Here is a 13,832-nt window from a genome sequence, read left to right as displayed (position 1 = left end):
TAAACGAAGTTTTAAGTTCTGGAAATTAGGTCTTTTGAGGATTACAACTCCCCCACAGCCCTCAGGGCAAGGGGTGTAATTTAAGGATTCTCCGAATCCTTCATATTATTTCTTATGGAAGGGATGCTCGTATAAACTTTAGAGAGGGCTCATTTGATTGAACATTAAAAGTTCTTGTTCACTTTTTAAGAGTCAAATGAGATTGAAGGGCAACTAGCCCCTCTCCCTCCTCCACGCCCTAAATGCATAAGATAAAAATTTTGAGATAGATATTTTTTTTAAATAGTTCAAAGTTCTGATAACAAAAAACTCCGGTGTCAACACAGCCCACCAGGGCCCAGGGGTAGGCGTTGTAAGTTATGCCCTGGGGCATAACTTATTATGGGGGTTTATAACTTATGGGAAGCCAATTCAGGATCAGGTGAAGCAAACTCGCTCTTGAAATAACTATTCCATTCACTTTCACTAGGGGCGGATTGGTTACTGGGCGCTTTTGCAGATCGATTCTTCTTGATGAATTTCCAAATTTTATTTGGATCGACTCGTAGCGACGCACTGTTTTCATCAATCACACGAGAGCGATGCAAGGCGAGACATTTGGAGAACTGTCGCTTTGTATACAATCGAACACTGTTTACGACGCCTTGTTTAGGACGGCCCGAATCAATCCACGCACTATACCACATTTTAACTTGTTGACACGCATTAACCAAAGCTGGGTTTTCCGACCATTTCGTAACTTCTGACCCAATTCTCACTTTACGAATAGCAACCATGGTTTTTTCTGCACAGCGCAAGGCGTGAGTTATTTCACTACAGTAGATATTTAGAAGTATTTGTTTCTCATCATATGCAATCGGCGAGCTTTGGAGTAGTAGCTGGAAAGGGACTTTAATCTTTTCCAGGATTCCGTCACACACAGACCTGAACATGGCTAAATTAGCTTTTCGCCATTCAGTCTTCTGGAACCACTTTTTCTCCCTTGAAGCATCATTTGGGGCATTATTCAGGAGGTCATTAATGATGAAGGTATTAGCCACTGGAAGGTGATCAGAAACACAGAAGCCGATGTCAACCTCACAGTCACCGTGAGTCCTCAAGTCGCGAGAGCAGAGCAGAAAGTCGAGCGAGGACGTGGAACTGGAATTATGCACATACGTGAAGTCTACTCTGTTTCTCAGTACCCGCAGACTCGAGTAGGCTTCGAGCAGGATTTGATCTCTCGAATCATAAGCCTCAGAGAGGTTAGAGATCATATCTCAGGCAATAATACATGAAAGTTTTTCCGCCGCGCATAATGTAGCAACAGCGGCTACTTTTCCACAAGCAATATTAAACTTATTGTCAGATTGGACAGTCCTGTAGTTCGTTGGCATATAGACTGAGAGCACAACAGTATTTTCAGTTTTCACTGCAACATAAAAGTCCGCTTCTTTAAACGTCGAGGCACGAAGCGAGGCACGGACAATGATAGCAACACCACCAGAGGGACGACCTCCTAGAAGGAATGCCAAACACATTTACGTTTTCGTTTAGTTGTAAGAGCTGGATTCCCTCAGCCGACAGGAAATGTTCCTGCACGCACACAATGTCAAATTTGTTTTCAAGGTTTTCTAAAAGTGGTAATTTAGATAGTACTCCGCCATTTATGTTCCACATCACTATTTTCAGAGTGCTGGAGCTAGTTATCGCTTAGATAGGGCCTTTTTGGCTTCTGGACAACTGAAACTGTAGCAGGGGTGCTTATCGGAAACATAGAGGGCGCACTTCATCTGGTTCTGGCACGGGGTGTCTTTAGAATTAGCGTGGCCTCCTCCGCAGTTTGAGCATCTTGCTTTATTATAGCAGTCCTTTGCAATATGCCCATAGGCCTGACACTTATAGCAACGCCTCGGGAGAAAATGAAAGTCCTCGACTGGAATTCGTTCGTAGCCTATAATAAGTGGAGATTTCATCGAGGAGGCTAGATGCTGCTTGGTCACAACTTTGCCCATTGTAAACAATGGGCAAAGTTGATAACTTGCAGCCCTTCCCCCTGGGATTAAGTATTTTTTCAGAGACATAGCTATTAGATTTTTCGACTATGCTGAACTAAATGGCTATCTCAAATTTTTTGATCCAGTGACTTTGGGGAAAAAAAGCGTGGGAGGAGGCCTAGTTGCCCTGCAATGTTTTTGGTCACTTAAAATGAGCACCAGAAATTTTAATTTCCGTTTGAATGAGCCCTCTCGCTACATTCTAGGACCACTGTGTCGATACGATCACCCCTGGGGAAAACATACAAAAAAAAAAAAATTATGTGCATCCGTGATCTTTCTTCTGGCAAAAAATACCAAATTCCACATTTTTGCAGATAGGAGCTTGAAACGCAAACCTCTAAAGTAGGGTTTTCTGATACGCTGAGTCTGATGTTGTGATTTTCATTAAGATTCTATGACTTTTAGGGGGGGTTTACCCCTTTTTTCGAAGATAAGGCAAATTTTCTCAGGCTCGTAACTTAATGAAACTTATATATTTAAAATCATCGTAAAGATCCGATTCTTTTGATGTATCTATTGGTATCAAAATTCTGTTTTTTTAGTTTCGGTTCCTATTGAACCGGGTCGCTCTATTGAGCATCTTACTATTGAGCTTTCGGTTACTATTGAGCCGGGTCCTGACAGTTGGTTACCGCGAACTGTTTGATATTCAGTGACAAAAGAGGATTCATACATGTTTTTTGTCTTTAGAAATACCAGGGCAGTTGAGAAGGCTGTTTCAGATTAAATAAAGCCAATATAGTATTTTCTATTAAATGGATTCGACAATTGTCCTCTTAAGCTACAAATTTAACATGGTCAAAGTTCAAATTGAGACATTTATTGTGAAATTGCACCAGTCCTCTTGATAATAATTGCCTTTTCTTGGGTGACTGAAGTTCAACTGAGGTTACTTTCTGAATACATGTCTCTTTTTTCTTTTCTTCATTAACCATTAATAAAGCTAACTAATAGTGATATCTTTAGTTTCAACTAATAGTGAGCCTCAGTTTCCCAGTCCTTTTTTGGCTTTTGATAAAAACTTAAAATTAAACGAAAATTTAAAAACGGCTGAAACTTTTTAATAAGACGTCACGGGTAATTTTTAGTTAAAAGTTTCAATCGTTTTTATATTTTCAATTCATGTCAAGTATAAATGGAAAAGGGGTCCGGTCTAAGAAACTATTTACTTTTGACGGGGTGGATTAAAATTTGCTGAAAAATTATTTTGTAATCTGAATTTCAAAAAGTTGTACGGGTCTAACTATTTTAGATATGTAATTTAAACCAAAAGGTTATCAGAAGATTATTCTGTTTGGGGAAGGGGTCTGATTTCATTCGTTTTCCTTCGTATATGAATGATTTCAAATATACTCTATTGTTATTCTATCATGTTATACTATCATGATTCCTATTAGTTTTACGACCGTTTGATACTTTAAAATTCCATGTCTTATCAAAAATGCTAAACAAGAATATGCTGTTTTGTTTTCATGCTCTTTGAAATATTCCAATTATCTTTATTCCTGATAAGCGGGACTCTGTGGCTCTTATCGCCATGGTCTATTTAACTTACCGTCGTCATAATAGAATACGCAATCCAAACTTTCGCACAGTGAAGGGATAGAATGGCGACTCTACTCCCTCCCTTTTGAGATTGTCCTTAAAGCCGCCACATTTTGGCCTTGAAAGTTTGTGTCCTAAGAATGCCTTTGTTATGTGCTTCTGACCCCCTCCCCGGACTGGCCTGCTTACACTCATGACGTAAGCTCTGGTTCTATGATCCTGTTCCCGCCAACGGTTATTAGCATTTTCTATTTGCGGAAACATTGACGTTGACAGAAGTATGTTGCATGTCTTCTTCATGTTATTAGCTGTGATATAAAAATTTTCAGTAAAGTGTTTATGTATATATTCATGGTATTTCTCAAGAGGTGGCCAGACGTAGTGTATTTTTTTTAACTAGAACCAGATGTAAATATTCAATGCGACCATAGTTTACACAAGCTTTTAAACTAGGATTTATTTCTAGATTAACTTTCATTTCCAATATTTTTTTGTTTGTTTTTTATTCCGAATTGTTAAAGATTGAGAGATTGTCTCATCAAGTTTGAATATTTTCAATGCACGATTTTCAGGTTTGATTGGTATAGAGATTGAACCTCATACAATGTCACTTTGTACACCGCTTGGTTGCTTGGCTAAACGAATCCTCTTTTTTGAGTGTTTGTTCACATGTTACAAATTCATAATATTTGCCAAGAATATGTAGTTTTTTTCATGAAAGAGCCAGCTTATTGTTCACCTTTATATACTTTTGGAATGCTGGAAGAGAACTCTACATCTGTCGAGTCCTTTGTCCTGTGAATGAGAACTCTAAAATTTGAAATATTTGCCCAGATAAGATGTTTCAAATTCGAAATATATTTGGCACATAGTAAAATCTTGTTTCCATGAGAGACGACAAGCATTTAAATCTTAAATTGGAAACACCGTGAAACTTTTGATAGGAACAAGAAAATCAATATCTAATACAAAAACAAAGTTAATTTAAGATCAAGCTGATTTTCGTTTCCTTGTAGATTCCACATTCAAGGAGGTGCAATATAGCAATTCAACGTGGTTTTGTTTGATATTTCAGAGCCATATCTGGTCTCTTAAGAATGGAGGATGTGGACCTCTTTAAAATTTGCGCTGTTATACTTACCCCCAAAGTCACTATGCGTGTACTTGAAAATAATCTTACCACAATTTCTTTTTTTGTTTTTAGCCATTGGTTTATTTTTTATGTATTGCGTTTTCAAAGTGAAAAATCATCGTATGTTTTACAGTAAGTATCCTAATGTACTTAACCTAACATGAAATGTTAGTATCATGATCATATTATGCTAGTGTTTTGATCATATATTTCCATTTCCTTGCATTCCAGATCTTTGAGGCCGAGGCAAAACAGTCAATAACGGAAAAAGTGCCGATAAATTTTGAGAAGCCTGTTGGATTCCGTCACTCACAAAATGAATGTTTTGGAGATTACTTTTCGTTATCAAATGTTATAAAACTTTAGTTCATTATTAATAAATAATTACTTTACTTGAAAACTAGTTTGGTCTAAGTTACGTCTGACCACCATTTCAATCCAGTTCAATCCAGAAAATAATTAAAGTCTAGGAAAATAATAAAAATGATTCAGTCCTATGACTGTTTTGATATTATGAACAAGATATCATTGTATATTAGCACAGTAGTAATTTCTTTGTTTTTTTTGTATTGCCAAATCATTGAACCATCCTTTTTGTTTTAGATATTTTTGTGCTGATTTTTAGAATCTAGATTTAATTCAGGTTTTAGGTTTTTCTCACTTTGATTCAGTTACGAAGGAAGAAAATCGGGTGCCAGGGAATATATAAAATAAGTTGAAAATTATCAATATCTCATCGGCCATCAAAGTATTTAGTCGTCCAAGCTAATCAACTGTTGTTGTTAACGTTCAACTTTACTGCCAAGACTCGGTCACCAGGATTTTAATTTTTTTTTTCTGTCTGCTTTCGCTCAAGTCTCAATGGCATATGGTCAGTTTTATTCAGGTTGCTGAAACTGTTAGAAGTGCTTCTTTTTTTAAATATTCGCAATGCAACAAAACCTCTTTGGGCCATGGCCAAAAAAATCAAAATGACAAAATAGTAGCGATTGATAATAACACACATAACAAAACATGGTGCATAACAATAATAATAAAAAAAAAACATAACAATCAAACAGTTCGTGGTAACGAACTGTAAGTAAGGAGCGATACGGCTCAATAGTAACCGAAACTCTAAAAAACGGAATTTTGATACCAATAGATACATCAAAAGGATCAGATTTTTTATGCTGATTTCAAATCTTTAAGTAATCTTTAGGCATATAGTCAGTTTTATTCAGGTTGCTGAAACTGTTAGAAGTGCTTCTTTTTTTAAATATTCGCAATGCAACAAAACCTCTTTGGGCCATGGCCAAAAAAATCAAAATGACAAAATAGTAGCGCTTGATAATAACACACATAACAAAACATGGTGCATAACAATAATAATAAAAAAAAACATAACAATCAAACAGTTCGTGGTAACGAACTGTAAGTAAGGAGCGATCCGGCTCAATAGTAACCGAAACTCTAAAAAACGGAATTTTGATACCAATAGATACATCAAAAGGATCAGATTTTTTATGCTGATTTCAAATCTTTAAGTTTCATCAAGTTTAGTCTTACCCAACAAAAGTTCCGTGCGTGAGAAAATTTGCCTTATTTTCGAAGAAAGGGGGAAACACGCCCTAAAAGTCATAGAACTTTAATGAAAATCACATCATCAGATTCAAAGTATCAGAGAACCCTATTATAGAAGTTGCAAGCTCCTGTCTACAAAAATGTGGAATTTTGTATTTTTTTGCCAGAAGAAAGATCACGGACGCGTGTTTTTTGTTTTTTTTATTTTTCCCCCCAGGGGTGATTGTATCGACCCAGTGGTCCTAGAATATCTTGGGAGGGCTCATTTGAGCATAAATTAAAAATTCTAGTGCCCTTTTTAAGTGACCATAAAATCGACGGCAACTAGGCCCCCTCCCACGCTCATTTTTTTTCCAAAGTCACCCGATCAAAATTTTGAGATAAGCATTTTGTTCAGCATGGTCGAAAAATACAATAACTATGTGTTTGAGGCTGATTTAATCCGCCAAAGTATTCGGGGGAAGGTCCGCAAGTTATGAACTTTGCCCAATGTTTACATGTAGCAGTGGTTATTGGGAAGTATACAGAACTTTTCAGGGGGATTTTTATTGGTAGTTTGGGGTTACGTGGGAGGATCTTTTCATGGGGGAAGGGACATTGCTATGAAGGGGCTACCGGATTTCCCTGCAGTATTTAAAAAAACGATCGGAAATTAAATTTAAAAAAAACAATTTTTTTCAACTGAAAATAAGGAGCAACATCAAAACTTAAAACGAACAGAAATTATTGCGCATATGATGGGGTTCGCCCCCTAGCCATTACCGCGCTCTTTACGCTAATTTTTTTTTGTACTTCCATCAGATCTATTTATTCTAATTAACGACCCCTGTGATTAAAGGGTCATTCTTAAAGAATTGGAACAAAATTTGAACTTTAGCGTAAAGAGCAAGGTATTCACTAGGGGGCAGACCCCCTAATATACGTAATAAAAATATACGAGTATAGAAGTTTGTTACGTAAGTTAATTCGTAAGTTACGTCGGATCAAAATTTTGAGAAAGCCATTTAGCCAAAAAAAAAAAAATTGATATGCAAATTTTGTTTGGATTATTCATGCCAAATCAAGGCCAATGAATCCATTTGGATTCATTAGCCAAAATCAAGATGCATTAATTCAAAAACGTTCAGAAATTAAATATTTTTTTTAACTGAAAGTAAGGAGTGACATTAAAACTTAAAACGAACAGAAATTATTCTGTATATGCAAGCGGCCGTCTCATCCTCAACGCCTCACTCTTTACGCTAAAGTTTTACTCTTTCAGACAAATTTATTTTTTAAAAAAATAAAAAAATTTAGATTAAATAGCGAGGCGTTGAGGAGGGGACAGTCCGTTTCATATACGGAATAATTTCTGTTCGTCTTAAGTTTTAATGTCGCTCCTTACTTTCAGTTGAAAAACGGATTCGTTTTTATTTAATTGCAAAACAAAAACAAACACAATAAAGTACATAATACCATAAAAATAAGTCATATAATTCCGCAAAATTTTGCTCACATGGTAGATAGTTACCAAATGCTTTAAACCCACATGGGCCATGGCTACAAAAAGATAAAATAAATTTTTTCACGTACCCTTCCCCCCACCCTTACAAAAATCTCTATGGGGCATTTCCAGTTTAATTAAACAAAAAAACACGTTTTTTCAACTGAAAGTAAGGAGTAACACTAAAACTTACATAAATTATTAGGTATATAAAGGGGGTTGCGCCCTCCTCAACACCTCGCTCTTTGTGCTGAAGTTTTTTAGTACTTTTAAAAAAGCGTCTCATAGTTCTAATTAAACGGCCCTTTTGTTTCAGGAGCCTTTATTAAAGAATTGGGACAAAATTCAAACTTAAGCGTAAAGAGTGAAGTGTTGAGGAGGGGGCAACCCTCTTTATATACTTAATAATTTCTGTTCGTTTTATGTTTTAATGTTGCTCCTTACTTTCAGCTGTAAAACTTGTTTTTTATTTAATTTTTGATGGTTTTTTAAATAATGCCAGGAAATCTGGCCCCACCTCCACGGAGAAATCCACTCCCCAAGGGAATATCCTCTAGACAATTCAATCCCGGTGAAAGTTTACCCCGGACAATTACTCTTATCCACTCTGCGCGTAAGGTTGAGACGGAAAAGAGAAAGCAAGACATAAAAAAATAATTTAGTATAAGAATTCTGGCACATTCCCCCTGCGTATAATTTCCCCTGAAAAGGTCAATCCCTGGAAACTTCCCTCCCCATAGAAAATTCCCCCGTGGAAAAACCCCCAACAGAAAATTTGCCCCCCCCCCACCCGAAAATGTATGCCCACATCCCAATTACAAATACTATGCGCAAACAATGGTCAAATTTTATAACTTATATACCTTTCCCCTGGGGTTAGGGGGGGGGGTCATGTAATACCCAAAGGAATAGTTATTTGGTCTTTCAACTATGATGAACAAAATGAATATCTCAAAATTTTCATCAGACGATTTTGGGAAAGAAGGGGCGGGGGAGGGGGCCTAGTTGCCCTTCAATTTTTTTGATCACTTAAAAAGGGCACTAAAACTTTTAATTTCCGCTCGAATCAGCCCTCTCCCAGTATTCTAGGACTACTGGGTCGATACGATCACCCCTGGAAAAAAAAACAGCAAAAACACACAACAATAAAACGTATAAACACGCATCCGTGATCTTTCTTCTGGCAAAAAATACAAAATTCCACATTTTTGCAGATAGGAGGTTTGCAGATAGGATAGGTGAATTTCGTTAAGGTCACTTGACTTTTAGGGGCTATTTCCTCTTTTTTCGAAAATCAGGAAAGTTTTCTCAGGCTCGTAACATTTGATGGGTAAGACTAAACTTAATGAAATTTATATATTTGAAATCAGCATAAAAAGCCTATTGATATATCTATTGGTATCAAAATTCTGTTTTTTAGATTTTGGTTACTATTGAGCCGGGTTGATCCTTAGTTACAGTTCGTTACCACGAACTGTTTTATATATGTTGTGAAATTTTATATCGTCCAATAAAATTTTTATTCCATTACTGAGACCAACCTCTCACTTCACTCCAAACTGCTAGAAAATAATTGTTTTCTTAATTGCTGTAATTCAGGACAAAGAGCCATAAAGTAAAGCAGATCATCATTCTTATCCCCACACATGGGGCACGAGTAAGGACCATCTTTTACCCTTACTCTCCCAAGGTGCTTTTTCCAAGTGATTGGAAATTATCACTCCCCTCCCTGGCATATACCAATTAATTTCTTCACTATTATATATTACTATATAGTGGGGAGAGTGAAATCCCATTTGCCAGTGTCTAGTAGAATAAATACTTGCAAAAAATTATTTTTATAGCTCTTATTTTTTTTGCGTTGCAATAAATCACGGGGTTTGGTTTTGTACTTTAAGCTATTCAGATGTTCCAGCTTAAACATGAATCTAAAATACTAAAGAAAAATTTCACAGTTTGAGACACAACTCCACCACTTCTACTAGGCTTTAAATGACCCTCTTGCGTAAAGAAACTGAAAAGACTAATACTCATGCGTTAAAAACAGGAAGTACAGTTCTGGGCTTCGTCGTATGGCAAGGAATTTATGCTGTGTTGCTAATTTATGTGTAGCTGTGTCTCATATTTTAATCTATACCCATATTTTATATGTGCTTAATCCGTCCAATACAGAGAAAGAAGTCCATATTTCGATCCTTTTAATCTGGTAAGACTAGACCTTCGGTGCTAAGGCCTCATTGAGTGTTACCGCATCTATGACCCTTGAGCCACAGTTGCGGAGCAACACATGCAACAATATCTCACGGAGTAAATTTACATATGCCCCTATCATGGTTGCAACAGATGCGTTATGATTATTTTAAGTTATTATTTGTAAGGTAGACGTGCAATTAGAGAACTTCCGAAATAAGTTTTTTATGTGCAATCAGTGTGATATAAGACTCTGTATTCGTATTATTTTTGCTTTGACCTCTATTAAGACTCTGTACTATTTACTGCGGTTAATGAGCATCCGTGAAAGGTTCATTATGTAAACTTAACAGAAGTGGGGGTTTCTTTTAACTATTGAAAATTGGTTCAATTATTTATAATTTCGAAAATAAAGTTTTGAATGGAAATCACATATATTATAAATAGAAAAAGGAAATTAAAATAGTAGACTAAATTAATTTTTCTGCTCCTTAGGTCTCTCTTCCTAAGCAAAACACAACGTCAGTAGTTTCATATTCTAACAGGGCATTTGTTGCATCGTCATCAGTAGAACATTTCAGAGTTTTGGCGAATGACTGAAGAGCGTTGTCTTAAAACGTCACCGAGTAGATGTTATTTTCTCCACACTGAAAAAAGATGTGGCTTCCAACATAGAAACTTTGAGTTTCGTTTATGTCTCGGAAAACCATGTCGCAGGTACAGCATTACCACCATTGGGCTGAAATAGCAATGTCGATTCCGCCAAGGCCGAAACATCTGAAGAAGTTTTTTCTTTATTTTCAGAGCCATGATTGACACGGTTGTGTGATTCACTTTTTCTGAAGTTTTGTTCGGAATTTTCAGAGGTTCTGTTTCCTGTATGAAAGCCGAATCCCGAAAGTTGATAGATAGTTCAAAAATAGTGCGAAAGTTGATCGTGTTTCTGAATTGTTTAATGGTCGCATCTCGGAAGCAATACAATTTGTCTTTGATTAAGGGGCACCTCTTTTAACCCAAAACGTCACTTATATTCTTTCTGTCGGATCCACGATTTCCCCGTGTTTCAGTTTTGCCTCTGTGAATGGCCCATACCTGCTTGATACTTCAATCGGTTCGAAAGGAGAAATATTTGTCAGTTTCTCTTTGGGGTAAACTGAGGATCCTGTGAACATCTCCTTTATGTTCTCAATGTGATGAGTGGAGTGTCCCAATTTTTGGTAACATTGGTTAGTCCATGAGAATGGCCAGTTGAATTTCACGTGTAACCCTTTTCATCTGACTGTTCAATTGGATCAACAAGTTTTTTGCGCTATCATTAGACATTATACACGTTACAAATTTGTTGGCATCCATCTGCATTGGGCAGGTTTTTGGTCATGGCCTGCGTTTCCGGTTGCAGTTTTCTGCAAAATTAGTGTAAGCTCTAGTTTTTAGAATATCTTAGAAGACCCTTTTATCCGCTTTGGAAATAGAAAAATTCGACCTTATCTCAGTGGCACTTCTAGGCCTGAACAGGGGGGTAGCTGCCCCTCCCCACAGTTTTCTGACATCTGACATTAAAGTCCATTTATATTTTTAAGCTCCTATGGTATATCTTGATCCCCCCCCCTCGAGATTATGAAGCTTAAAAACGCTACTGCCATGTCTAGGAAAAAGTTACTTCTAGGATGGAAAATAAATTTGATGCACCATGACAACATTGGAAATTATTTCCAAATGCACGAAGGAAATTGGTACGTAAAAGAAATCTTGTCCTCTTGTGTACTTTGCATTACATTATTTGATTAAAATATAAGAGGCATCAAACTAAAAATTCGAGTCAACGTCTCCCCAAAAAATCGGGTGTTTTACCTTCGAAACTATGGCGTAACAAATTGGAGCAAATTTGCGAAATCGTAACTTCAAAATCGAAAAATCATATGAAGAATTTTATTTCGGGAAAGATAATGTTACCTCCAGTTCATGAAGATCAAGACCTGTCTATCCGCGTTGAAAAAAAATTACCTTGTCTAGAAAAAGTTACCTCTAGAACATAAAAAATTGGTGCATCATGCCAAGTTTGGCAATTATTTTTGAATGAATAAATCGAGTTCGTGTTTAATGTTTATATCTTCTTTTGTACTTTTTCATAGAATTACTCAATTAAAAAGCAAGAGGCATCAAATCAAAAATTTTAGAAAACAATTGAAAAATGGGAAATTCCAATTCGAGATTGACTGTTCCAGAATTATTTCCAAGAAATCGAGAACAGATTCGGGATTTTGTTTTCCAATTCTGAGATTGATGAAAAAGAAAACTAGCAAGCAAACGTACAACAAATGGACGGGCACCCATTACCTGAGCTTCTTCCACTGCTACATTATGGTCAAGACTGTCAAAAGCCTTAACTATGTCAGCAAATAATGCATCAACATAAGCCCATCTTTTTCTAAATCTTGAAGGATCGTATCCAACAATGCAGGCAAATAATGAACAGTACTATGCCCGGATCTAAATGCAAATTGTGGCGAATCTTTCTAATCTTTAATGTCCGCAAATAAGCATTCCAAACTAAAAGTTCCAAAGACTTTCGAAAGATCCGATGTTTTCGAAGTCCACCTCATATGAGTAATATCCTGAAGGGCCTTACACTTGGCAATTGGAGTAGCATGCGCCTGTTTAAAAATACTAGGGTAAATAGCACCAATAAAATATTGGTTAAAATTACTGTTAAAGAAGTAGATAAAAGATCAGCACACTCAATAAATATTTTAATTGACATCTCATTTGGGTAACTAGATTTACGAGAAAGAAATTGCTTCAACGTTTTAGCAACTGAACTAATCTCTTGGATAGGGATATTTAAAACTGTCATTAGGTGATAAGATTGTTAGTCGGGGATGAATTATGCAAATTGATGCAAAAAAAAATAATCGGATTCACAAGGTGACAGCGGTTTACTATCATCATCTCTCGTCTAAACTTTGGTCACTTTTTTACCGAGAATGTTCTGAACTGTATCATCAAACTTCCTTGGGTTGGATTTATATATTTTACTTATTATTTTAGAACCATACTGCTTACGCGAACATCTTAATTTTACACACAGTTTTATTTTTTTAATATTTTGAATTCTTCCTCAGGTCCAGTCAAATGCAATTCATTCCTCAAGTTTATTAGAATATGAATATCTTGGGTAATCCATGGTTTTTAGTTAGATTTTACAGACATTTTTTTATATTAATTAAAAAATCTTTTTCCACAAAATAAGTTTTTCAAAAAAGGTAAAGAACTCCATTAAACCGAAAACGGACAAAAATAGAATCAAATAATCTACCAAACATACAACAACTTCAAATCAGTATCAATAAATAAATGAAGCCCAAAACAAACAGAAATTAAATTAAATAACAGAGTCAAAGTCAAAACGAGCAGAAATCAATATGAGTAGGGTTCTAAACCCCTAGGCTTTCTTAAAGCCAGAATATAATTTATACTTTACTGAAAAAAATTCAAATTAATTTACTAAAAAAATTTTCATTGTCAATTTAATATACATGTGCTGATATTTATTCATTAAGATATCAATTACTTTTTGAGTTCTTAAAGTTATAAAAATTAAAACATTTAAAAGATTTTTTTTCAGTAAATTACGTGCAAATTATATTCTAGCTGTTAGAAAGCATAAGGGTTTAGAACCCTACTCATTTTAATTTCTTTGATTCTGTTATCGTTTTGAGTTTGATTCTGTTATTTATTTTAATTTCTGTTTGTTTTGGGTTTCATTTATTTATTGATACTGATTTGTGGTAGTTGTATGATTGGTAGATTATTTGATTCTATTTTTGTTCATTTTTGGTTTAATGGAGTTCTTTCCTTTTTTTTTGAAAAACTTATTTTG

The 13,832-nt window shown here is 35.7% G+C and overlaps 1 protein-coding gene across 1 annotated transcript in view; it reads left to right on the top strand.

Moving 5' to 3' along the window:
• LOC148946852 (nucleolar complex protein 4 homolog) overlaps positions 1–5,110 on the top strand; it is an 89,364-nt gene extending 84,254 nt beyond the window's left edge. The window contains exon 9 of the mRNA XM_089097164.1: positions 4,948–5,110. Within this exon, the coding sequence (XP_088953290.1) occupies positions 4,948–5,082 (135 nt within the window). The 3' untranslated portion in view covers positions 5,083–5,110. The remainder of the gene's footprint in view (positions 1–4,947) is intronic.
• Positions 5,111–13,832: the final 8,722 nt, after the last annotated feature.

Source organism: Artemia sp. Qi Xiang Cuo, chromosome 11 (genome assembly GCF_049724085.1).
Source record: "Artemia sp. Qi Xiang Cuo chromosome 11, ASM4972408v1, whole genome shotgun sequence".
Lineage (NCBI taxonomy): Eukaryota > Metazoa > Arthropoda > Branchiopoda > Anostraca > Artemiidae > Artemia > Artemia sp. Qi Xiang Cuo.
Note: the sequence above shows the minus strand (reverse complement) of the source record. Positions and strands in the feature narration are given on the sequence as shown.